Source organism: Montipora capricornis, chromosome 9 (genome assembly GCF_036669925.1).
Source record: "Montipora capricornis isolate CH-2021 chromosome 9, ASM3666992v2, whole genome shotgun sequence".
Lineage (NCBI taxonomy): Eukaryota > Metazoa > Cnidaria > Anthozoa > Scleractinia > Acroporidae > Montipora > Montipora capricornis.
In genome coordinates, this window is record NC_090891.1 from 44,283,408 (window position 1) to 44,310,808 (window position 27,401).

The 27,401-nt window shown below is 40.3% G+C and overlaps 1 protein-coding gene and 1 pseudogene across 10 annotated transcripts in view; both read right to left on the minus strand.

Annotated features, from left to right (window-relative positions):
- Window positions 1-729: 729 nt before the first annotated feature.
- LOC138017640 (rho GTPase-activating protein 7-like) lies at window positions 730-14,745 on the minus strand (annotated as a pseudogene).
- Window positions 14,746-22,164: 7,419 nt separating this feature from the next.
- The window catches only part of LOC138016936 (rho GTPase-activating protein 7-like), a 46,959-nt gene continuing 41,722 nt past the window's right edge, over window positions 22,165-27,401 (minus strand). For all 10 annotated transcript variants that reach the window (XM_068864113.1, XM_068864117.1, XM_068864116.1 and 7 more), the window contains 3 exons: window positions 27,211-27,336; window positions 26,004-26,183; window positions 22,165-23,209 (listed from right to left, as the gene is read on the minus strand). In XM_068864113.1, the coding sequence (XP_068720214.1) occupies window positions 23,095-23,209; window positions 26,004-26,183; window positions 27,211-27,336 (421 nt within the window). In that variant the 3' untranslated portion in view covers window positions 22,165-23,094. The remainder of the gene's footprint in view (window positions 23,210-26,003; window positions 26,184-27,210; window positions 27,337-27,401) is intronic.

Genomic DNA, 27,401 nt, shown 5'->3' on the forward strand with positions numbered 1-27,401 from the left:
GTATGAAAACGCATGTTGGTGTACATCTGTGGTGCACCAATATGGCGGCCTCCGATTTCGGGAAACAAACTAAGGGAACACAAAAGGAGACAATGACCATAACATGTGGATGACCGGCGTGGTATCACCATGTGGCCGCTAAGATATGCCGTTATATTTTCTTTAAGGACGGTGCATACTAATTCAAAGGTATTTTGAGCGGTTTACTGAATATGCGGAAAAAGCAGATCTTAACAAGTGTTATTGAAATCCGAAAAGAAAATTAGGGGTAACCACGCATTTTTCGAAGATAATTAATCAACGATATTTGTAAAAGCTTTGAAATACAAAGCAATGTATGGCGTTCCTTTCCAAATTGAATCTTAATTATCTCTGAAAAATGCGTGGTTACCCCCAATTTTCTTTTTGGATACCAAGAGCACTTGCTAATTTCTGCTTTTTCCTCATAGTTTTGGACCGCGCAAAAAATTTCCCTGTATTAATAAGCACAATCCATAGGAAATCCGAGTATCTCGAGATGCGCAGAACGTATGCGCAATAACAATAGTAGGCACCGTCCTTAAAAGTTACACTAAACTAGCCAATGATAACAAACGTTACAATTTGTGGATACGAGGAAAAACAAACGTCCCCCATTTTATAACGTGGGTTGCCCTGCAGGCAGGCATCGCACGTAATGATTTTAAGTGCGGAAAAGGGCTTGAACTGATTGAGCTCACACAGATAACGTGGATGTAAAAATGTTTTAATAATGAAGGAATTCGATAAAAAGGATTTCTGCTAATCGTTTCTTGTATTTATTTAGTCCTTCAGTAATCGCTTACGCGTGAGCGTTGCATATATTATGTCTTTCTGAATAATTGTAGCAAAGGATAATAAATTAATTAAGGCTAAAAATAAAGCCGCATAATTTATGTCTTGAGGTTAACAATTCAGTTCACCAATCTCAAAGAAACCATGGCGGGAAATACAAAATGAAATACTTGAAACACCAACAAGCCAAGATAGCCAATATTTGCGTGGACTATGGGCATCTTTTGCCTAGTCAATTTTATAAATAAAACTTTTTTGTGAAATATTTTCCTCGTATTATTACCGAATAAGTGGTATTTAGAAAACCGATATAAAGTCCGTGAATTCCCTTAAAAGCTTTCTCTTTTAAAAATGGTTGACACTGATTACACAAGTGAGTTGCGTATGTAGACCTTTTAAATATTCTGTACATTTTCAAAATTATTTTCTCATGGAGAACAAGTCTGTATGTGAAAACGTTGAGGCTGGAGGTTCTCCTTAAAATAGTTCAAATGAATCTAAATCGGCTCCAAGACGTCCTCTCCAACAGTATTGGCTCTGCCGCGTATTGCTTGGCTTCCGGGAATACTCTCTTACCAACGGAAGTGACTGCCTTCTTGAGCAATCCCAGGAAATAAGTGAGAGATGAAAACCAATCAGTAATACTGTTTTCGTGCTTGACGGCAGTGTCACGTGTTCGCGCACCTTTGCACCAGTGACACGTTTTGTTGAGCTTGGCACCAACTTGAACGAAATGAAAGTCGATTTGTTTTTTCCCCACTCTCACGTCCAACTGGGCCACATTCAGTTGCCTTTGTCGATTCTCAAGGCACTTCGACTTCATATGGGACATTTCCCATTTTCTCGTTACACATTTGTCTCGAGGCCGTCTGACCCGCACTGGAACGTGTCCCGTACCTTGGCCACCGATGATGCAAGGAAAGGACCAAGTGCTTTGCTGTAGTATTCGGGTGTTCGTCCCCTAAAGAGAGCCAAAAGAAAAAGGTGAAATCTCTATCTCGGTCCATTGCGTCACTAAACTTTCCTTGGCGCAGCGTGGAAAGTTATGCAAATTTTGCGATAGAGGAAAACTGGTGCCTCATTGTCAAAACATACGAAGAGTATTTACAAAAAATTGGTTCGACTTCGTATCCTTCTTAATGTCTTTGAATGCTGTGATTCGTTTGAACAATTACATTGGTTATGGACTGGTGCAACTGACCTTTCTTCAAGACGGTTCAAGGGTATTTTTTAACAGCCATTTTAGAGATCTCAGGCGAGAAGTCTTCGTGTGGTCGAGTGCTGAATAAATTGATTTCGGAAGGGCGTGTGGGCTAGTTGAAAAGTTTGTAAATGACTGCTCAGAGAATATTGAATTCCTTCATTTACTTCCCCTCAAGGGGAATAAAGGTCAATAATTAATGGTATTTACTATCCACAAACAACCAATAATCAATAAATCTCTTCTTGAATTTAATGGTATTTAGAGCGACGGTACTCGCTCGTCGTTTTAGTAGCTGCTATTTACTCAATGTTTTGCTTCAAAGAAATTCTCACGTCTCTTATCTATCAAATAGCGAAAACAAATCGGCTCTAAAACTTAAACATTGCCGTCAGGGAAAAACACGAGCGGTTCTTTGTTCAACTGCAAGAAAGGGCGATTAAAGGTCATGGGAAATATGCGGCGTAGGCGTTAAAGCAAAGGCAACGAGTTCTGCCGCAGTGATCGTAGCCACGAGATGATTGAACTTGAACTTCACGCTTGTACAAGCTCTTAACATGGGCCGTAATGACGATTTCCGAGAATCGAGAAATAAAGCAAGCACCCATATCAAAGGGTGCCGTTGTGCCCTTAACAGAATAAGATTTCCGTTCCCCAGCACGAAGCTACGTAAGGCTTTGAGCTTTAATTTAAGAGCAAGGATTTCCGCTCTCTCGTGTCATTAAATGAAAAAAATTCCTGAACAAATGAACAAATTCCTGGCACGCCATTGAAATACTAAAACAACCTGGCAATTATTGAAGACAGTTATATATTGATGACGACTCCGGGAAACTCGTAAAACATCCTAGTGCTCCTTCGTAGGAGTCGAACCTACGACCTTCCGATTACTAGTTCGGATGCTCGACCACTGAGCTTTAGGAGGCTAGTTGGAGCTAGGACTCGGGGATACTTGGAAAAAAATCCGAGAGCTCCTTTGCAGGAGTCGAACCTACGACTTGCCCATTACTAGTTCGGATGCTCGACCACTGAGCTTTAGGAGGCTAGTTGGAGCTAGGACTCGGGGATACTTGGAAAAAAATCCGAGAGCTCCTTTGCAGGAGTCGAACCTACAACCTTCCGATTACTAGTTCGGATGCTCGAACACTGAGCTTTAGGAGACTAGTGGGACTCGGGGATACTCGGAAAAAAAATCCGATTGCTCCTTTGCAGGAGTCGAACCTACAACCTTCCGATTACCAGTTCGGATGCTCGACCACTGAGCTTTAGGAGACTAGTGGGACTCGGGGATACTCGGAAAAAAATCCGAGTGCTCCTTTGCAGAAGTCGAACCAGTCTTACGACCTTCCGATTACTAGTTCGGATGCTCTACCACTGAGCTTTAGGAGACTAGTGGGACTCGGGGATACTCGGAAAAAAAATCCGAGTGCTCCTTTGCAGGAGTCGAACCTACGACCTTCCGATTACTGGTTCGGATGCTCTACTACTGAGCCATAGAAGGCTCGTCGGAAGCTAGGCCATTTAACTATGTTCATGTGACAACTGACCATATTCGTATTCTCAGCATTGGATTGGAAGTAGATTGCCATGGATGCTAATGCGGGGGAATCTTTAAAAGTCATATGCAAATATTTTTAAACAAATTCCCCCGCATTAACCTCCATTGCAAGCTAGTTCCAGTCCAATACCGAGAATTAGAATATGGTCTATTGTCCAGCCATACTGCTAAAATCTACATTGTTGAACTAGCGTTCAAAAGAAGCACTTGGATTTTTTCCTAGTATCTCCGAGTCATCATCAATCTCTTCAATTCATTCGCGGGGGTTGACAAGTAATATCTCTTTAAGGTGGCTCAAAACAGTTTCAACACTAGTCTTCGAAGGCTCTCTTTAGAACGATTGACTTTACAACACTGTATCACGTAACAGCAATGTTGTGGTTCCATATGAAACACCGATTATTTCCAAACAAGATGTGGTCATCATTGTAATGTAATAAGTTACGTTGACAACGGGAAAGCCCAGCAAAAACACACTATATTTTGGATTTAGTTGCTCATATCTCAAGAACGAGCTCTGTGACCCCCTCTTTTACTGCTGAAAAGTGATCAAAAGGCCAAGATGAAACTTTCGGAAACGTTTAAAAAAATTCTGTTCTGCAGAATAAGAGCCACCTTAAAAAATCACAGAAATAAGGTGGTTCTCAATCTGCTGTACAGATTTTTTTAAACTTTGCAGAAAGTTTCATCTTGCCCTTCTGATTACTTAATAAAAAAATGGCGGTTACTAAGTTCGATTTTGAGATAGAAGCAACCAAAGACAAAATAAAGGGTGTGTTTACATGGCTGGCCCGTTGCCACAGTGAGGTATTACGTCACAATAATAACCGCATCTTGTTCAGCAATAACCCGGGCTTCATTTGGCTCCACAATGTTGCTAATACATGATACAGCGTTGTAGTACCGATTCTTCTAATAACTGAGAGCGTTACTTGGAAGCGTTGAAACCGGTTTGAGCCACCTTAGTCAAACGTAGGTATAAGTTTTGCGAGGCATTACCTTTGATCGACTCGGCTAATATGTGTCAGCCGCGACTTTCCATTTTCTAAAGGTTCCACAAGGTACCTTGATGCAAGTACAATTGCATTAACTCCACTCGAGGGAGGGGACCTGGGGTGATTGATAGACGTGGATACCAAAGCACAAACGCCTCCTGCTCGATCGAGGTCCGTCCATGATCTGCGGGAATGAATTATAGTTAGAGCTGATTGCAACCATCGTAATTTCTTGGGCACCTAAGGGAAGATTTCTTGAAAAATCCGTTCTGATAGAACGTTGCCTTCAAGTTTCGAAAGTGTTGCATGGCGACCCCCTTGACTTCTCAACATTTGTCCCTAAGAGTCCTTAACGTCTTCTAAACGGTTTTTATGGCAATTTTTGACACTACAAAGACGAAAGTCAAATCGTTAACTGAACTTTTTCTTCTTCTTTATTCCCTAAAACTGAATAGGACTTTAATAGAAAACAAAAACAAACAAAAAAAAAAAATGAACTGATCAAATTCACTAAAAACACTTCTTTGAACAGTCCAATGTCCTTGTTGGGTCCTTGAGGTGAATAACCTGTTCGTTAGATGCCCCTGCCATCTAATTATTAAAGACGTAGTAAATGTTTATCAAGGCAAATACAAGTTCTCCCCTCGCACTCTCAACATTTTTCGAACTTCCTCGAAAACTGCTCGGCTCTGGAGACTAGTAGCGCAGTGCTTAATTAATGTAAAAATAATAGGGCCGTTTATACGAGAGAAAATAAGCCGCGGCTAACTCTGGCCGCGGATTACGTAAGCCGCGAACACCCCGTATAAATGGTGCAAAATCCACGTTCACGGCTTAATCAAGCCGCGGCTTATCCTGGCCAGGGACTTTATACTCGTATAAATAGTTCCTTTCGCGGCTTACGTAAGCCGCGGCCAGAGTTAGCCGCGGCTTATTTTCTCTCGTATAAACGGCCCTAATATCAACCACCACAGTAATGGCGTTTTTAAGGTTTCAGTAGCGCCTAAATACAAAAACGCTGTTTGATACTGTGACAGTTGAGAGCTACTAAAAAATTGCTTTTTTCAAACGAAATGGCCTTTCGAAGAGGAAACTTGGATGAGTTTCTTCGACAGAGGAGACAAAATGCTTGTTTACCATCAACTTGAAGTTGCAAACTCTATTTGAAGATGTGCCAAACGAGTTTTAAAATCTGGAGCAGATTCTTATTTACCTTAACACAACATGGCAGCGTTTTGGTTGCAGTATCATGGACTTCGTCGTGTAAAAGAAGACGTCTGTGTGCTCATCAATTTTCTCGATCATGTCCCATGATTCCAGGTCTTCATCCCAAAGATGCCTGTAAAAGGAGGCCCAATCACACTTCAGTTTCAATAAAACCCGCAAAGAAAGCTAGATTTTTCAAAGTCAGGCTGATAGGTGGTTATATTATGGAGTGTTTCGTGACAATTTAGGCTAATTAAGTTCTTAAATGGCTACTTAAAAGGTGAGATAATAAATTGTGGTCGATCAAAGAAGATCAGATAAAGGCGCGTTTACACGACAGAGGAGAAATGGCACGGGTCCGATAAAAGTGGAACGGTTCCAATCATTTTTGTAAAGAAACAGTGAACTTTTATCCCTTCCTGAAATTTTGAGGCTTCTTTACGCAATTGCAAAAATTGCGTTCATAACTGCGAGGATCATAGCTTCACTTGATTTCATATCCGCAGTTCATATATGATCCATTTCATATATCATTTCATCGATGATTCATTCCTCACGGGAACATTAGAACCCACAAATGACCAGCTCTCAACGTCAGTGGCTTCATAGCTCAGTTAGTTAGAGCGTCGCACCGGTATCGCGTGGTCACGGGTTCAAACTCCGTTGAAGTCCTGAATTTTTCAGCCTTCTTTACGCAATTGCAAAAATTGCGTTCATAACTGCGAGGATCATGGCTTCACTTGAGAACTAAGAGTACCGTGAAACTGACAAACCTCCGGTCAAGTGCTTGAATCATTAATTACCGGATCTCCCTTATAGTGACGCATGCTCGGCCTTCAAAATGGTTTGAGATATCTTCATTAAAATATGTGGAAAATTCAGCTTACCTTTCGTAAAGAATTCTTCTGATGACATCTTCGGGCTTGGCGTCCACTTCGACAGTGCATCTCCATAGTCTTAGAGGGTAGCCATCTTTGACCTTCTTGTACGAAATTTCCACCGAACTATCGTACCATGGCTGAGACACCCAGCCCTTAAACTTGTCTTTTGCTTCCTACAGTCAAAGGAAAAGGATAAACAAACTTGAGTAACACCTCTCTAGTTGTCCAGGAGATACGTTTTTTGGTTTATTTGCTAACCTTGAGAAGACCAGCTATGCAGGACTCGATGTAACTTTGGTAGCCGCTGTCTGAGCAAGATTTGGATTTTCCAAGCTGGTCTAAAGGAACGGGTTCGCCTTGTTCAATGTAGGAAAAACGGCTGTTCTTAACTGTATCTTCAGGAATCTGGTAATGGAAAGAGAAAACACGAAGGCTATCAACAAAGTGAGCAAAACGTTACTAACATTAAGACCTTAGACTATTTGGATGCATCATCTGACTTTAGACTGAATCGAGAAACGTCCCCCAAGATTGTTCTGATGTTCGCATACAATAATCGATTACGTTCCTTGCAAAAAAAAATGGAAAACCTAACTGCGCTCAAGACTCTAAGTAAGCTTATGGCTGCACAAAGGAGCATTATTGTCTTATTTGCTGTAGTCCTAAAAGTACTCCCGACAAGCAAAAAACGAGAATTCATTTTCTTGGTAAGTATTTGTTGATGTGTCTCACCGAAAATAGTTTGTCGACTTCCATTATCATCTGAGCGAGACACTCATGCGCAGCCTGAAATGGTAAAGAACAGGTGTTAAATCCAGCAAGACTTGCGAAGCAACTTTAACTAGGTTGTTTAAAGACTGCATAACTTTATCCAGGGGGTAAGTCATTACCCTACAGTTTCAATCTGTGCAAAGACTTCAGTATTTGCTTGTGTAACCGTGAATGCGCACACTCTAAGCACATCTAGTTAAAAGGGGTGTAAGAAAATATTGGCCAACGTTTAATTTGCAATATTTTAGACTCTGAGATAGTGACTTATCCACTATTGATAAATTTAAACAGCCAGTTTCTCAAAAATGTGAGACACCATACATTATTGGACATCATTTGGGGCTCTCTCCATTCCCATTATCAAATTTTCTTGTAATGCTGGACAAACATCTCCAACAGGAAGAGGGAGAAGAAAAATGTTACATCGCAGAGATCTAGTGCAAGCAGTGCCTTCTAAAAGGTTTTAAAAACACTATTTGAAGTCTATGAAAGACTCTTCAACTTGTTGTAGTTCTGACAATGGAGATTCAGCTGAATAGCATTTGTACTGCTTAACCAATCACTTCTGTTTCGCATGCCAAGTTTTTGTGCAATCACGATGATGCATGTTTTGTCCACATACCAAGTTATCAGTGAGCTCCTTCGATGCCTTGTTCATGGGCGTTCTCTTTTGACGTTTAGGAGATGAAGGGTCCTCCTTTGTGCCACACAAATGGAAGAGTGATGGGGCAAAGCACACTCCAAGGTTCTTCTCGTTCATCTAGGAGAAAAATGAGTTACAGATTTGCGCCTTGGGTGCTTTGTCTGGACAGTACTAAAGGATGAAACAGCGAAACAATGAAACACCATGTATGACCCTACCTTACATTGAATACTAACCCACAAAGGTTGGATTTTGAGATTAAATATTGTTAAGATTGAGATTGAAATTAGCAGCAATAACGTTTTAGGTGGGCCTAAAACGTTATATTTCCAACCTTTGTCAGTTAGTATTCAATGTATTGTCAGGTCATACATGATGTTTTGTTGCTTTTTTTTGCAGTTTTGTGGTTTAGTAATGTCCGCTCTGTCCTTAGCTTGGGCATATTGATAGGCATGGCAGTAGGGATCCTCATTTACTGGCATCACAATGCATTTGGCCAAGTGCATGCAATTGCAGCTTTGGCAAAATTAAGCTGCAGTGAAATGGGAGGCACTACTTTCCACTCTAATTGTGAAAGAATCAAGAAAAAAGTAACTTTGTTTCAGTAAATAAATAGTTACCTGATTTGTTTCAGAGTTGGCAGCCACCTCATTTAAAAACAACAAAAGTGTCTGAAGTGCTTCTCTGTTTGGGTCAGGCATTAGAAGAATTGCTGCTTGCATTGCCTCCATTCGAGAGTTGGGTGGAATACCTAGAGGCATGAATGTTGATATTAATGACTTCTCTTGACTAGGTAAGGACTGGTATTTTTTTGTTAGTTTGTAAGAAACATGGCCCCCATCTTTCAAACACCAGAATGTAGGTTAACAGCCTATCTCCTACCACTGTTCTGTAGTTAAGTGGTATAGCATCTGAACTAGAAATCGGAAGGTCGAAGGTTTGATTCCTGCAAAGTTTGTTGACCTCCTCCATGTTTGCTGACCTATGCCATTTAAGCCTCCGGCTTTGGCTGCTCTCATGTATTTCTCAGAGTCTGATACGTAATTTTAAATTTAAAAAAAAAAGAGCACTCAGATGTTTTTCCCGAGAATGCCCAAGTCCCCATGGAAGAAGATTCATCACTTCACACTCCCTTGATTTTGTCAGTTATTATTGAAGGTGAAGAGCTCATATATGTGGAGACTTTACTCCCTATTCAGTACATATTGTATGTGTTAATTGGGTTGCTAACAACCAGGATATTATTATATGGGGGAGAGAAACTCAAGCAATGCCATGAAAAAGTGTCTTACAATCTCATCAACACCTTTTCTGGTATGTCACTAATATAGGGAACTTCACAGGCTTGTTCATTTGATAATTACATACTTAAAGCTTGTTAATGTTAAAATGAAAGTAGCCTATTTTGTAAACTATGGAAAGGACCAGTACAGAACTTTTTATATTTTTTTATTTTGACAGTTCTAAGGCTTCTCGTTTAAGGTACACAACGTAGACAATGATGTTTCAAGAATATTTTTAAACTCAATAAATGAGTAATACTAACTTGAGAAAATAGATATAAGTGTTTCTGCCAGCTTGGAAGTCAAGATAGGCTCTGGGAGTTCTCTGAAGTACTGCTTGAGCATGTCAGCCATATCATACGGTGACAGCCCCTCAAAGTCCGTGTTATCTACAAAGATGAGAAACAAATAATTCAGAATCAATTTATGTTTAGTGTAATCTATGCTGTTAAGGGCTTGTTTCAAGAAAGAGGCTTAAACCCATTGACTTATTAAGTGTCCCCGACTGACAAGTAAAATCGTCTGGCGTCAGACAATAAAATCCACACTGTATCAAGTCTCACTCCCACGGCTCAATGGGTTAACAACTAGTAACTTATAACATGCTAGGGATTCAAAAAAGGGGTGCAATGCATTTGGGCAAAAATTCCGAAATTTTCGGTCTAGAGTCAAATGGAACAGTCTTTTCCGGAACGTTCATTTCAAAAATTTTGGTCGACCTCTCAAGGTTTTTCTTGGAAGGGTAATTTTCGGATCGTTCATTTCAAAACTTTTGGGCAACCTCTTGAAGTTGACCAAGGTATGATCTTGAATGTCTGTTTCCTAATTTGAAATTATTATTGACGCCGCCTGTGTTGAAGGCTAACCAGTGGTTATCTCTGATGGAGGCATTTACATGTAGCTCATTAGGGCAATTTTGCATTACCTTGATCACTCTCGATCATTTCCTTGAGGTGATTTATCCTCTGTTTCCCACCTGACTTGCGAAAAATTCCCACAGCATCAACAGCTGTAACAGAAAGAACAAAAAATAACAATAAATTCCATCATCAAGTGAATGATAAAAACATTAATTATTACTGTATTGTTTTATGTAGCACTCCAAAAATACAGCATTTTGTTACCTGTTCTCTGAAGGTAGTTGATTGCAAAAAGAATTGATCTTGGAAGAGGCTGACCTGTCCGTTGTAAGACAACCGAAAGAGGAACCCCAAAAACATTTCTGTCTGAAAGTATGAAGAACAAAACTATTATTATTATGATCAGTGTCCACTCTGTGTACTGGTAAATATCTAATGACAGGTACCTCTATAGTCTGGAGACTTGAACTTCTTTAAGAAATGGGGAAATGACCTGGAAAATTGATAACAGCAAACATGTTAACAAACGATAATGTGTTGACTTGGGAAAAACTGTCAATCTCATTCATACTTGAGGACTAGTTGAAACAAGGTTTTGTTTCATTAAATTGTGCAAGAGCATTGAGCATTGAGTACTCCCCTAGTGCACATTTTGGATGCAAAGTAGTAATTAATGCAAAAAAGCATAACAGATTTAACATGGCTCAAAACAGTTTCAACACTTCGAAGACACTCTCTCTAGAATGAATGACGCTATCACATAACAGCAATGTTATGGTACCACATGAAACACTGATTATTTCCAAACAAGATGTGGTCATTATTGTGCTGTAATAAGTTACCTTGACAATGGGAAAGGCCAGCAAAAACACACTATATACACACATATTTTGGATTTAGTTGCTCATATCTCAAAAACGAACTCGGTGACCCCCCTTTTTTATTGCTGAAAAGTGATTAGAAGGCCAAGATGAAACTTTCGGCAAAGTTAAAAAATCACAGAATTAAGGTGGCTCTGAATCCGCTGTACAGAATTTTTTGAAACTTTGCAGAGAGTTTCATCTTTCCCTTCTGATTATTTTTCAGAAATAAAAAAGAGGGTCATTGTTTTTAATTATAAGTCTTGCCTGTTTCCACGGTGACATATTACGTCCCAATAATGACTGCATCTTGTTCAGAAATAATCCATATTTCATTTTGTACCACAATATTGCTAATACATGATACAGCGTTGTAGTGCCGATCCTTCTAAAAAGAGCCTTACTTGCAAGCGTTGAAATTCTCTTGAGCGGACCTTAAGAATCTTACCAGTTCCACATGCCTCGGTGTGAATGTGTATGTATTTCCATTAGTGCTGTGAGTTTCAAAAGTGAATATTTTCTGAGGACTGCTAGCTGCCCTGCTGTGAGGTCACATATTTTAGGAGACCTGTATACAGTGAAAAATAATATTAATTTGTTCGGTTGCAGCTTTTTGTGGTGAATACTATAGGAAAGAACAGTCTTAAGTTCAGTGATTTACTTGCCCCTTCATAGGGTTGCATAAAAACGTTGGCTTAAAAAATGACCAATGGCAACCAGTTTGAAGACCTTGAACATGTTTCAAGGCCAGTCTTAAGGGCCTTCATCTGGGACAAGATGATAAGGGCTCACATGTAAACATCATGAAAAGGTTTTCACCTTAGTAAATTTTTTACCCTTACTAACCTTTCTTCCGAACTCTGAAAATTGATAAAAAGTCCCTCTTCAAAGGTTTCAATAAAATTTCAAGTTGGGCGGCTTGTTTGAGTTCTAGGGTAACCTGTCTTTATTTACTTAGCCTGGTCGCAGAGGTTTTTCTTGGAGCTGTGAGAGAGCTGTCAAAGCGGTTGAAGACGAGTCTGCGAAGTTGCGAGAAGAGGAAAAACCCCTGGGTAACCTTGGACTTTAAATATTCACTTTCATGCAGGACGCCAGCCTGTTTCAAACGCGTCAAATTGATAATTACAAAAGGGGACCAACTTAGCAACATGTTCCCCCTCGGGATTACCAAGCAAAGTGAACCAATCACGTGTGGTTTGAGTGTTTAAAAATATCAACCAATCTGAGGCCTGACCCTAGGCCGTCTGCATGAAAAGTGAGATTTGAATTCAGGGTAACCAGAGGGTTTTCTTTTCTCGCCACCTTGCGGCTCTCTCACCGCTGAAGAAAACTTCTGGGACCCGGATATTATTTACTTCATTTTTGGAGAAAAGTGGTCCGACTTCTCGGAGTGAAAGTAGCCAATTGCTTTATGTCGGCTGTCCAGTAATAATTGAAAACAGCCTCAAAGTTTTGGCCATGTTGCTAATATGATTTTGCTCTTTTCATTTCTGTTAACTATTTACAGAGGGTTAAATAACGGTGAGAGGCAAATTTCTGACAAAACATAGAAGTCGGTATACCGCCGTTGACTGGCTTTTCTAATGGAAAAACCACTGATTTAGCCCAAGCCCAGAATATAACAGAAACATGAACCTGTGCTTCAATGGGTATTTTAAAATAGCTCACAATCTAGTGCAAAACTGAAAAGCCAGCCTCTCCATCCGAGAGTTACCCATTATCTAGCCAAAGATTTCCCTTACTTTGAAAACCTCCCCCCCCCAAAAAGGGAACACTTACCGTAACATGTATGTCTGGTTTCACAGATTTCTCAAAGCTGTGCCACCGTACTTTAGGCCTCTCTACTCTCGATGAATGTACCATATTCCACCACTGCATTGCTTTTTCTGAGTTTCTTATTGACCGTAGCATTGACCAACTCTCCTGGTAAAGTCAGCAAATTTTCATCATCGCATTCAGCCGATAAAGCATGCACTTTGACGAGTGCCACTACAAGATTCCAGTCATAAATCACTGCTTGCAGGTTAAGATTTCGTTTTTGATTTCTTAGCTTTGCAATGTAGTCTATCATTCTTGTTACGCGTCTTTGCCAACATTTGATTATCGAAAGGGTGTACTGGCACTCAATGTTTGTGACAAATTGTCATATATACTAGTTTCTTCCTGGTGCTCTACACGAGTCCAAGTGTGAAAACGGTGTCAAGGGACCATCCCCATGTCTGTCCCTCCTGCGGAAAGACCTGGGCTTTCCATTTGTTATGTTTTCCTCATAGATGAGTGTGATTCCCATTATGTGAGCTGCTCAACCTCCTGGGGTATTTTCCTTTGAGAGTGCTTCTGGGTCATTTCTTCGATTAGACCAACGTCGATTCTTATTGGGTGAAGTTTCCATCTTGAACTTCCGCTATTAGATCTTCGTCATCTGAGTCATAACCATCACTCCTGTTGGAACAAAACATTTACGGGACAACAGTGAGATACCATTTCCATTAATTCCTTTGTTTTCCTAAGAACCACAGCGCACTACTTCAAATTTTCACTTAAGTGTTGTGTTGAAGGTGAGACTGCAAGCCCTAAGATTAGCTGCTTGCTATTTGCGCACTGCTACTACTGAACTTCAGAAGATTTACAGAATGCCGTTGAGCTAGGTTTTCTTATCAAACTCTAAGAACTTATTGATTTACATACCTTGTTGTGAAGATTCATTTTTGCACAACGGTTGAGTGTTTGAAGGCGCCAAAGGAAGAACGAGGGGCCCTTCCGTAAAAATGTGTGACCCAGTCAATGAAAACCTGTGCAAGTTACTGACACAAGGGCTTGTCAAAAAAGAGTTAATATGGCTGAAGTCTGATATGAGTGTGTTTAAGCCTGAGTTTTTTTCCTTTTTCGAAGGTGAACACTATGTTTAACTTTTTATTTCTACAGTCTATTCATGGAGCATAAAATCAAGTAGTTGAGAAATGAAAAAAAAAAAGGGTTATTTAAGTGCCGGGAGGCAGACATGAAATCGTACGCCATTAAGAAAGTGCTGTTTCACAAATTGTATAAACCAAGACTGACCTGTACAAGGACTGAATTGAATCCTGGTCAGGGAATTCATCTTCCTTGACGACTGACGCTGTATCAATCGGGAACTTTCCATCTGAGTTGAATACAAAAATGAACCCTTTAATGACAAAAAAAAAAACCCCCTATCCTGAGGTTTAAGGAATATTTTTGACATTTTTTAAGTTTATGCAGAGGTTGCTGACCCATTGACACCAACACTCCCTCACCCCCTCCCCCCCCCAACGACTAAGATCTTCTGGCACTAGACAGAGTAAAACTCCTAGGAGTTAATGTTTTAAATACTGCAGTGATATGTAATGACAATGCTTCCAACTTTTACCTAATTATCCCTGCTTGCTTTTCAACCAGCCCCTGTGACTGGCCCTTGCTATCTCCATTTGATGATTTGATGTCAAATAACCATTTAAAGTAAGTTGCAAGCATGTCACAAAAACTGAACTTAAAGGTTTTACCTTCATAAGCCTGAAGAATACGGAGGAAAGCCTGCAGCTTTTCAACCAATAACATGCCTCAAGAGCTTCTAATTTCTGTGGATCAACAGAGAAGTTGTCAGTTAAATCAGTTTTGAGCCTTAAGGCGCTGTATGTGGAAGGTTTTGGCAACATTGTGGTGGGACAATTTGCATGAAATGTTTCAACAGTGTAACATACCCTGCAACTGCCAAATTGATGTGAGACAAGTTGCAACAGCCGTTGCCGAAAGTAGAATTAAGTTTTACTTTTCATGAAAACAACATTGTCTCGCAATGTCGCCAAAACAGTGCCAGACAAGTTGCACAAAACATTTCACAGTGTAACAGGTAGTCTCAATCATACTCTATATGGGTTCCCTCTCAAGGCTGATCTCCAGTGGTTGGAAGGCGTTACACTAATTTATTTGGGTTTGTTTCCTTCTCTTTCTGAACAGTTGTGTGTTCTCTTAGCCTTGTGTTTAAAATCAAGTGAGATTTGCCATGGCCAAAAGGATGTCCTCTTTTCCAACCACTAAGACTTGAAGGCCAAAACAAAACATGATGTTTGGCGCAGAGCAACTGAACTTGGGACCTGCTTGTCAGTTGGCCAGTGTTTAGCTTCACGGCGCCAACCAACCTAGAAGCCAGACCATTATGATTGTACTTTGTGTTTGTTTTTTTAGTTTTGAGCATTCTCAGTAAGGATGACATGTCCCATGGTCAAAAGTTGGTTCCTATGAGGAGACAGTTGCAGCATGGCCAAGTTGGTTTGGACTCTTTTTGGAGTTCACATCTTTCATTTCACCACTACCTGTAGTGGCCATAGTGTTCCCACAGTTCAACTTTATCCGCCTCACTAAACAGGCAAGTGGTTCCTCCTTCAAGTTTTGTTTTCTTAACACTGTTATAATCAACTGTTTGCTATTTTTGGAATCTTAATTAAGTACGCGACACTTTTGAGACATTGACAGCAACCTGAGGGAACTTTCCCTGTTTCAACTTTTGACACTACCACTTTGTATTGCTACGTATCTTTTCACTAGTAGAGACGACTATTTTAAATCTGGAGACAACGCCTCTGGAATATGAAAAAGTTCATTCGTGGTTTCTCTCCATGACTCAAAAACTGTCGTTATTTACGCCCATATTTCGGGTACTATCACACCAAGGCTGCACAAGCTGCAAGCTTGAACATTATTGTTTATAAGTATACAATGACGGTTCCCTACTTTACTATTTTACTTGTACTTCTTTGAACTTTTCTGGGGGACTTCACGTTTGCTCTCTTCTCAAATCCCAAAAAGAAGATTGGCGGTAACCATGCATTATTAGAGATAATCAGGAGCTCATTAAGAGGAGCCTCTATCTCCCATACTTGGCCTCGGAGTCAACCCTTTCCCGAGTAGATTTATTTATAGAACACCTCCCTCGGGAGATTTAGCACGCTCACTGTTGTAAAAGCCAATCTCCCTTGGGACATTCAGCACGCCCACTGTCGTAAAAGCCAATCAAAACAGAGCTATCTCACCGTCAAGGGAATTATGATAGTTTTCGCGGTAAAAACCTTTCCTAAAAATAAATTTACTCGGGAAAGGGTTGACTCAAGGAATTAGAGGGAGATAGAGGCTCCTCTTGATGAGCTCCTGAGATAATTAAGCTTCAATTTGAGAAAGAACGCCATACATTGCTTTGTATTTTAAAGCTTTTTACAAATATTATTCATGAATTATCTTTGAAAAATGCGTGGTTACCCCCAATTTTCTTTTTGGATTTCAATAACACTTGTTAAGATCTACATTTTCTGCATAATCAAACACCGGGGCAAAAATATCTTTAATTAGTAGGCACCGTCCTTAATCAACCCAGACAAAACTAAGCTCCTTATTGTTGGGGTTCCACAATTAACGCGAAGCTTATCTTTACCTCCTGTCGTTCTAATGGACTTGGGGCCGGGTCTGGGTCGACATTTTTTTGGCCCAAAAATTGCAATTCCGAAGAATAAGTAACTTGAAAGGCAAATATCGGATGCCAGAGGAAAGTGGGTGGTAGTACTTCCACACACCATGTTGGGTTTTTTGGCAAGTCGGTCAGAATATTCATTTAAAGTACTAGACATGTTCGTTTGTCTCTCTTTTGTGTTTTTTTTTTAATTTCCTTCCTTGGTCAAACATTGCTTTCACGTAAAAAGACTAAAGATTTTGCCTAGTGAGAGGAAGTTCGCTGAAGAGCACCATATGCGCGTTAAGCCTTTAAGCACTGCTTCAGCTAATGCCGCTGTGGTTATTGTTTGATGCAAGGACAGTACTGAAGTGTAGTTCTTCTAAACGATTGAAGACTCTGGGTTCTGATATGAACCCAAAATCTTAAACATTGAGGTTTGTCTTGTTAGTGTGGCCATAATGCCATATTCAACCGACGGTGGGTCGGCTTTTAGTCCAATCCTAAACTGTAAGCGAGTAGTTAACGAAGAAACATATTTCAGTGAATAGAAATCCAGGGCTTCAGCCGCTGACAGGTAAAGTAGGAACTAACTTCGCTGCTTGATCAATACTCATGCATTTAACTGTAAGTTACGCATAAAAATAGCTTCATTTTACCTGTCAAGGTGATAGATAACTCGTGTAAAGTGGACGCAACTTTAAGGAATCATACTTCTTTCACGAAAATCCACTCTTCGCACTGACGTTGACGAACCGTTGTGGGTATGATGCCTGTATTGTAAACTTTCTATATTAAACATACTACAGAAGGTGCTTGTAGGTCTTAAGTGTGATCAATTAGTCTTTGTCGTTTTGGCTTTAACGATCGGGTCAACAATTTCATTCTGTCATCTTTCCTGTCCTTTAATTAAGTAAAGGTCTACTGATCCTTGAAGATGCAGTTTTACGCAAATTATAGCCATCGCCTTAGTATACTTACCTCAGCATGCAATCAAGGTGCAAGATCTGCTGAAGGTCAACCAGAAACAAGATTCATGGTTTGTGCTTATCATTAAATATGCAGCTTGTTAAGTTTTTCCAAGGTTTATTTTTCACGTGCACAATAGACAGTTTGAAGCGGTGCTTATGGCACCACTTTGCTTTTGTACATCTTCTCCAATCGCTTTTTTTACGGTTTGGCACTTTGAAATCTTTGATTGCAGCCAGGAAACGTCATGTTCCAAACGTATCTGTCAACGAAGACACGATATTGCATTCCTTTCTTTTCAAACCACCGGCCTGATCACATGGCCTGGGCGAAATGCTTCCGCAAGCAGTTTCCTATCATCGCAGGAAAATAGGGACATTTGAGTAGGTCGTGCTTACTTTTGCCAAAGCGGTGCGAACATTAAGAGCAATCAAGACAAAAGCGTACTACGGATGTTTTCCCTCGAGGGAAGAACTGAAAAACTCAATGAAGAATTAGGGCTGAAAATTAACTGAACGGGTGAAGGGCACCCCTCCCTCTGAATCCCATTGGCGCATTGTCGGGAAAGGAGGCAATGCCCTGCATGTCAGACAAAGTAATTGAATTGAAGAAGTGAAGAAATTTTGAGGAAACCGCGCATTATCCTTTTTATAAACGGATTTGAAAGGAGATCACTTTGAAACTGAACCAGACGAGCAGGGAAAGCGAAGAAACAAATGTTTGAATTTAATACTGGCCTTGAATGGAATGAGAAAGCCACAGGTTAACGAGAAATAATCTGTTGTTTCTACCGCATATTAAAATAGAAGCGGAAGTTGGTTTTGCTGATTTTAAGAATCTTTGATCCCTGGAGCAAGTAAATCTGGCAAATACTTAGTCCTTTGACTAATATTTACAAGGCTAAAAGATTTTAAAAAGTAAAACGTTTTTGGCACTAAGCCCTGAGGATGGCTTAGTGCCGAAAACATTTGGTTATTTACTTCTTAAAATGTTTTAGCCTTGTAAATATTAGTCAATTGAAAAGCCCGGTTTACACTACAGAAAATTTTTGGCACGGCTTGGGTGAAATTGGAACGGGTCCCAAAAAAAAAGGTTCGGCTCGGATAAAATTTGCAGTGTAAACAACCTGTCAGCACCAAATTTCATCCGAGCCGAACCAAAATTCTTACCCTTGCTGGGACCTTCGGCGAGGTTGGCCTTAGCACGGGTGAAAATAGTACGGGTGCTGAAAAAATAGGCACGGTTCGGATAGAACAAGTAGTGTTAACACAGCAATTTCCTTTGTTATGCGGCAACGGGGCTTTCCCCACATAGGAATGTTATCATTTTTACACAGAGAATGCATAAACCTACAGGAAAGCCGTTAACGCAATAAAATTCATTTACAGCCCACTTTGAAAGGGTGTTTTTTTGTGTTAAAAGATTTTGACCAATCACAAGAGTTGAAAACAAAAGCCAAGAAACGTTTACAATTTTACATGTTCCCCACATACGATTTCTGTGGAATTCATTTAAACTGAGACCAGATGAAAGATGGAAGATGGTTGGAAAGTAAATACTGCTTTTATGACGTTTTGTTAACTTTTGCTGTTTAAGCCAATCAGAAGTAAGTACAGACAATAGAAAAGTTATCACCTTTTTGCATACCAATTGAATTCCAACATGTTCGTTGCCGTTGTTGCTATCGTTCTTATCTGGACCGTTTCTTAAAGGGCCAAATTTGAGCCTTAATTCATATAGGCTAGCGGTTTTTTAAAAGTACATTTCAAGATGGCGGCTCATTCTCCACCAAAATCACGCGGACGTTCTTCATTATAGTTGAACTGTGCAAGGCTCCATGAGAAGTTACCTGGGCCCACAGATTTTGGTACGGTATTTTTGTTACGGTAAAAATGGTGTAGTGTAAACAAAGTTTGCTGTGCCAATTTCACAGGAGCCGTGCCAAAAAATTTCTGTAGTGTAAACCGGGCTTTAATCTCCAGCGAATACTATGAACACTTATTCCTTTGTTTCTAAAAGGAACCAAAAACGACCGGGGCCGTGGGGGAATAGGAAAAAAAAGCAAACAAAAAACTAACTTAAAAGATTTGAAGGACTACTGTACTAGGAATGAAAGGCTGTTTTCTAAGCAAAAAAGCCTTGCTCCACTGCCACCGCAAACATTTCGGCATAGTCCCATAATCCTTTGAGTCCCATGATCCAAAAGTTCATTCTCCTAACTACTTCATAGATTTATTCCTTTTGTGATCATGAGAGTTTGGTGTTATATCAGGATCATCCCCCATCCCCTCAAGGTGATAATAATCTCAATTCTCAATACTTGTCTACCTGACGGTGTATGAAATTCAGTGAGGGGTGAATCTACGTATTGATCAATCCAGGGTGTCGAAGCTTTAAGAACAAAGAAAACTCTTAACGAAAAAGTCTTTGAAGGCACGGATGTCCGTCGATACTAAAAGATCCAAGGAATTACCTTAAGTAACCCTCGATTATAAGAGTAAAAGGAAAGGAATCACCATTGTCCCAAACACAAGTTGCTTAAGTGTGGAAACAGACCGTGAGCATCTGCAGTGGTGATGCCATGGTGACGATCAAAGGCTTTTACGTCAGCCATTCTTAAGCCCAGCTGGAGTGAATCCTTGCTGTCTTTATTATGAAAGGGAGCTTGTTATGAGCAAATGCGGCATAGACGGAAGAAAGCAAAACGTCTTCCAAAAAACAGAAATTCTCGTTACTGCACCGTTCTTTATTTATTTTGTAATATGAGTCCAGAAACTAAATTGTCGTGAACCATATTGAAACTATAGATCGAGGGAGAATCTAAAATTTATCGCCGAGCGCCCGTCGTTGTAGAAGATAATGCAAGGAAATGGCCAAAATGCGAAACGCATCGTGCAAAAAGTCATTCTTGAGGTGTCCAAGTTAAAATGGAACAAAACGCCAAGTAGGCGTTCACGTTATTAAACATTCTACAGTCTGTGACAAAATTCCTTGGAACAGTACACAAATATACAGATCTGGAGTTTCGCGGCTCTCTTCCCCCTCACAATGTTGTTTGCCCTCGAGTTTCTGAGCCCATTTGGCAAAACAACATTGTGGGAGGGCAACGTATTGAAACGTGTTCCAGCAATTTTGTCCGATGCTGTAGCTGTTATTACGGGTGTTGTATCAGCTCACACCTCTTCTTCATTTTTACTGTTCAGTTTATAAGTTGTCAGTCATTTTACAGTATGCTCTGTCATAAGTTGGAGAGGGTGTTATTAAATGTATACCTGTTGTGGGAAAACGGAAAAAGCACAATAAGTAGAATGACTGCAAAAGTCATATTGGGGTATGAGACTTGAAATTCTTGAAATTACAGCCAAAAAATGGAATAATTTGATTTGAGTACAGTTGATATTTGCATTTGTTAAGGGATAGATAAGTAGGGAAGTATAAAGATCGGAGAGGCACTTGAAGAATGTGTCTTGTTTCGGTCTCAATTAATTAAGCAAAATTTACGAAAATAATATAAATTTCTAATTTTGAAACATTGAAACATTTTATCCACTGGTTAATATAGAGAGTCTATCCGATTTAAAAGGAAGTTAAAACTAAATTTTCGGGAGATTTTTCGGTGCCATAAGTATCACGGTAATTTTGGCACGTTGTGTGACCGATAAAAACCCCCACAAAGCACCAAACACCTTTCATTATGACAACGACATTATGAAAGCTGTGAAAGGTACTTAAAGCGAAACCAGGCGATCAACAGTATAGATCGTTTTCACTGTCACGCAATAAAAAAATAAATCGAAAACCATCCAGTGGAAAAAGTCAAGAATTCGTGATGTTGTAGAAGATAAACGAAGAAGACACTTCTCCAAGTTTTAGGCCTGTGCGTTTCCCCAAACTTCAGATATTCGTCGAAATGTTTCGCAGAAATTTACAGAGCCCAGTATGAAAACGCCATGTTGGTGTACATCTGTGGTGCACCAATATGGCGGCCTCCGATTTCGGGAAACAAACTAAGGGAACACAAAAGGTGACAATGACCATAACATGTGGATGACCGGCGTGGTATCACCATGTGGCCGCTAAGATATGCCGTTATATTTTCTTTAAGGACGGTGCATACTAATTCAAAGATATATTGAGCGGTTTGCTGAATATGCGGAAAAAGCAGATCTTAACAAGTGTTATTGAAATCCGAAAAGAAAATTAGGGGTAACCACGCATTTTTCGAAGATAATTAATCAACAATATTTGTAAAAGCTTTGAAATACAAAGCAATGTTTGGCGTTCCTTTCCAAATTGAATCTTAATTATCTCTGAAAAATGCGTGGTTACCCCCAATTTTCTTTTTGTATACCAAGAGCACTTGCTAATTTCTGCTTTTTCCTCATAGTTTTGGACCGCGCAAAAAATTTCCTGTATTAATAAGCACAATCCATAGGAAATCCGAGTATCTCGAGATGCGCAGAACGTATGCGCAATAACAATAGTAGGCACGGTCCTTAAAAGTTACACTAAACTAGCCAATGATAACAAACGTTACAATTTGTGGATACGAGGAAAAACAAACGTCCCCCATTTTATAACGTGGGTTGCCCTGCAGGCAGGCATCGCACGTAATGATTTTAAGTGCGGAAAAGGGCTTGAACTGATTGAGCTCACACAGATAACGTGGATGTAAAAATGTTTTAATAATGAAGGAATTCGATAAAAAGGATTTCTGCTAATCGTTTCTTGTATTTATTTAGTCCTTCACTAATCGCTTACGCGTGAGCGTTGCATATATTATGTCTTTCTGAAAAATTGTAGCAAAGGATAATAAATTAATTAAGGCTAAAAATAAAGCCGCATAATTTATGTCTTGAGGTTAACAATTCAGTTCACCAATCTCAAAGAAACCATGACGGGAAATACAAAATGAAATACTTGAAACACCAACAAGCCAAGATAGCCAATATTTGCGTGGACTATGGGCATATTTTGCCCAGTCAATTTTATAAATAAAACTTTTTTGTGAAATATTTTCCTCGCATTATTACCGAATAAGTGGTATTTAGAAAACCGATATAAAGTCCGTGAATTCCCTTAAAAGCTTTCTCTTTTAAAAATGGTTGACACTGACTACACAAGTGAGTTGCGTATGTAGACCTTTTAAATATTCTGTACATTTTCAAAATTATTTTCTCATGGAGAACAAGTCTGTATGTGAAAACGTTGAGGCTGGAGGTTCTCCTTAAAATAGTTCAAATGAATCTAAATCGGCTCCAAGACGTCCTCTCCAACAGTATTGGCTCTGCCGCGTATTGCTTGGCTTCCGGGAATACTCTCTCACCAACGGAAGTGACTGCCTTCTTGAGCAATCCCAGGAAATAAGTGAGAGATGAAAACCAATCAGTAATACTGTTTTCGTGCTTGACGGCAGTGTCACGTGTTCGCGCGCCTTTGCACCAGTGACACGTTTTGTTGAGCTTGGCACCAACTTGAACGAAATGAAAGTCGATTTGTTTTTTCCCCACTCTCACGTCCAACTGGGCCACATTCAGTTGCCTTTGTCGATTGTCAAGGCACTTCGACTTCATATGGGACATTTCCCATTTTCTTGTTACACATTTGTCTCGAGGCCGTCTGACCCGCACTGGAACGTGTCCCGTACCTTGGCCACCGATGATGCAAGGAAAGGACCAAGTGCTTTGCTGTAGTATTCGGGTGTTCGTCCCCTAAAGAGAGCCAAAAGAAAAAGGTGAAATCTCCTATCTCGGTCCATTGCGCCATTAAACTTTCCTTGGCGCAGCGTAGAAAGTTATGCAAATTTTGCGATAGAGGAAAACTGGTGCCTCATTGTCAAAACATACGAAGAGTATTTACAAAAAATTGGTTCGACTTCGTATCCTTCTTAATGTCTTTGAATGCTGTGATTCGTTTGAACAATTACATTGGTTATGGACTGGTGCAACTGAACTTTCTTCAAGACGGCGCGAGGGCATTTTTTAACAGCCATTTTAGAGATCTCAGGCGAGAAGTCTTCGTATGGTCGAGTGCTGATTAAATTGATTTCGGAAAGGGCGTGTGGGCTGGTTGAAAAGTTTGTAAATGACTGCTCAGAGAATATTGAATTCCTTCATTTACTTCCCCTCAAGGGGAATAAAGGTCAATAATTAATGGTATTTACTATCCACAAACAACCAATAATCAATAAATCTCTTATTGAATTTAATGGTATTAGAGCGACGGTACTCACTCGTCGTTTTAGTAACTGCTATTTACTCAATGTTTTGCTTCAAAGAAATTCTCACGTCTCTTATCTATCAAATAGCGAAAACAAGTCGGCTCTAAAACTTAAACATTGCCGCCAGGGAAAAACACGAGCGGTTCTTTGTTCAACTGCAAGAAAGGGCGATTAAAGGTCATGGGAAATATGCGGCGTAGGCGTTAAAGCAAAGGCAACGAGTTCTGCCGCAGTGATCGTAGCCACGAGATGATTGAACTTGAACTTCACGCTTGTACAAGCTCTTAACATGGGCCGTAATGACGATTTCCGAGAATCGAGAAATAAAGCAAGCACCCATATCAAAGGGTGCCGTTGTGCCCTTAACAGAATAAGATTTCCGTTCCCCAGCACGAAGATACGTAAGGCTTTCATCCGACTTTGAGCTTTAATTTAAGAGCAAGGATTTCCGCTCTCTCGTGTCATTAAATGAAAAAAAATTCCTGAACAAATGAACAAATTCCTGGCACGCCATTGAAATACTAAAACAACCTGGCAATTATTGAAGACAGTTATATTGATGACGACTCCGGGAAACTCGTAAAACATTCGAGTGCTCCTTCGTAGGAGTCGAACCTACGACCTTCCGATTACTAGTTCGGATGCTCGACCACTGAGCTTTAGGAGGCTAGTTGGAGCTAGGACTCGGGGATACTTGGAAAAAAATCCGAGAGCTCCTTTGCAGGAGTCGAACCTACGACCTTCCGATTACTAGTTCGGATGCTCGACCACTGAGCTTTAGGAGGCTAGTTGGAGCTAGGACTCGGGGATACTTGGAAAAAAATCCGAGAGCTCCTTTGCAGGAGTCGAACCTACAACCTTCCGATTACTAGTTCGGATGCTCGAACACTGAGCTTTAGGAGACTAGTGGGACTCGGGGATACTCGGAAAAAAAATCCGATTGCTCCTTTGCAGGAGTCGAACCTACAACCTTCCGATTACCAGTTCGGATGCTCGAACAGACTAGTGGGACTCGGGGATACTCGGAAAAAAATCCGATTGCTCCTTTGCAGGAGTCGAACCTACGACCTTCCGATTACTAGTTCGGATGCTCGACCACTGAGCTTTAGGAGACTAGTGGGACTCGGGGATACTCGGAAAAAAAATCTGAGTGCTCCTTTGCAGGAGTCGAACCTACGACCTTCCGATTACTGGTTCGGATGCTCTACTACTGAGCTATAGAAGGCTCGTTGGAAGCTAGGCCATTTAACTATGTTCATGTGACAACTGACCATATTCGTATTCTCAGCATTGGATTGGAAGTAGATTGCCATGGTGGCTAATGCGGGGGAATCTTTAAAAGTCATGCGCAAATATTTTTAAACAAATTCCCCCGCATTAGCCTCCATTGCAAGCTAGTTCCAGTCCAATACCGAGAATTAGAATATGGTCTATTGTCCAGCCATACTGCTAAAATCTACATTGTTGAACTAGCGATCAAAAGAAGCACTTGGATTTTTTCCTAGTATGTCCGAGTCATCATCAATCTCTTCAATTCATTCGCGGGGGTTGACAAGTAATATCTCTTTAAGGTGGCTCAAAACAGTTTCAACACTAGTCTTCGAAGGCTCTCTTTAGAACGATTGACTCTACACTGTATCACGTAACAGCAATGTTGTGGTTCCATATGAAACACCGATTATTTCCAAACAAGATGTGGTCATCATTGTAATGTAATAAGTTACGTTGACAACGGGAAAGCCCAGCAAAAACACACTATATTTTGGATTTAGTTGCTCATATCTCAAGAACGAACTCTGTGACCCCCTCTTTTATTGCTGAAAAGTGATCAAAAGGCCAAGATGAAACTTTCGGCAACGTTTAAAAAAATTCTGTACTGCAGAATAAGAGCCACCTTAAAAAAATCACAGAAATAAGGTGGTTCTCAATCTGCTGTACAGATTTTTTTAAACTTTGCAGAAAGTTTCATCTTGCCCTTCTGATTACTTCTCATAAATAAAAAAATGGCGGTTACTAAGTTCGATTTTGAGATAGAAGCAACCAAAGACAAAATAAAGGGTGTGTTTACATGGCTGGCCCGTTGCCACAGTGAGGTATTACGTCACAATAATAACCGCATCTTGTTCAGCAATAACCCGGGCTTCATTTGGCTCCACAATGTTGCTAATACATGATACAGCGTTGTAGTACCGATTCTTCTAATAACTGAGAGCGTTACTTGGAAGCGTTGAAACCGGTTTGAGCCACCTTAGTCAAACGTAGGTATAAGTTTTGCGAGGCATTACCTTTGATCGACTCGGCTAATATGTGTCAGCCGCGACTTTCCATTTTCTAAAGGTTCCACAAGGTACCGTGATGCAAGTACAATTGCATTAACTCCACTCGAGGGAGGGGACCTGGGGTGATTGATAGACGTGGATACCAAAGCACAAACGCCTCCTGCTCGATCGAGGTCCGTCCATGATCTGCGGGAATGAATTATAGTTAGAGCTGATTGCAACCATCGTAATTTCTTGGGCACCTAAGGGAAGATTTCTTGAAAAATCCGTTCTGATAGAACGTTGCCTTCAAGTTTCGAAAGTGTTGCATGGCGACCCCCTTGACTTCTCAACATTTGTCCCTAAGAGTCCTTAACGTCTTCTAAACGGTTTTTATGGCAATTTTTGACACTACAAAGACGAAAGTCAAATCGTTAACTGAACTTTTTCTTCTTCTTTATTCCCTAAAACTGAATAGGACTTTAATAGAAAACAAAAACAAACAAAAAAAAAAATGAACTGATCAAATTCACTAAAAACACTTCTTTGAACAGTCCAATGTCCTTGTTGGGTCCTTGAGGTGAATAACCTGTTCGTTAGATGCCCCTGCCATCTAATTATTAAAGACGTAGTAAATGTTTATCAAGGCAAATACAAGTTCTCCCCTCGCACTCTCAACATTTTTCGAACTTCCTCGAAAACTGCTCGGCTCTGGAGACTAGTAGCGCAGTGCTTAATTAATGTAAAAATAATAGGGCCGTTTATACGAGAGAAAATAAGCCGCGGCTAACTCTGGCCGCGGATTACGTAAGCCGCGAACACCCCGTATAAATGGTACAAAATCCACGTTCACGGCTTAATCAAGCCGCGGCTTATCCTGGCCAGGGACTTTATACTCGTATAAATAGTTCCTTTCGCGGCTTACGTAAGCCGCGGCCAGAGTTAGCCGCGGCTTATTTTCTCTCGTATAAACGGCCCTAATATCAACCACCACAGTTATGGCGTTTTTAAGGTTTCAGTAGCGCCTAAATACAAAAACGCTGTTTGATACTGTGACAGTTGAGAGCTACTAAAAATTGCTTTTTTCAAACGAAATGGCCTTTCGAAGAGGAAACTTGGATGAGTTTCTTCGACAGAGGAGACAAAATGCTTGTTTACCATCAACTTGAAGTTGCAAACTCTATTTGAAGATGTGCCAAACGAGTTTTAAAATCTGGAGCAGATTCTTATTTACCTTAACACAACATGGCAGCGTTTTGGTTGCAGTATCATGGACTTCGTCGTGTAAAAGAAGACGTCTGTGTGCTCATCAATTTTCTCGATCATGTCCCATGATTCTAGGTCTTCATCCCAAAGATGCCTGTAAAAGGAGCCCCAATCACACTTCAGTTTCAATAAAACCCGCAAAGAAAGCTAGATTTTTCA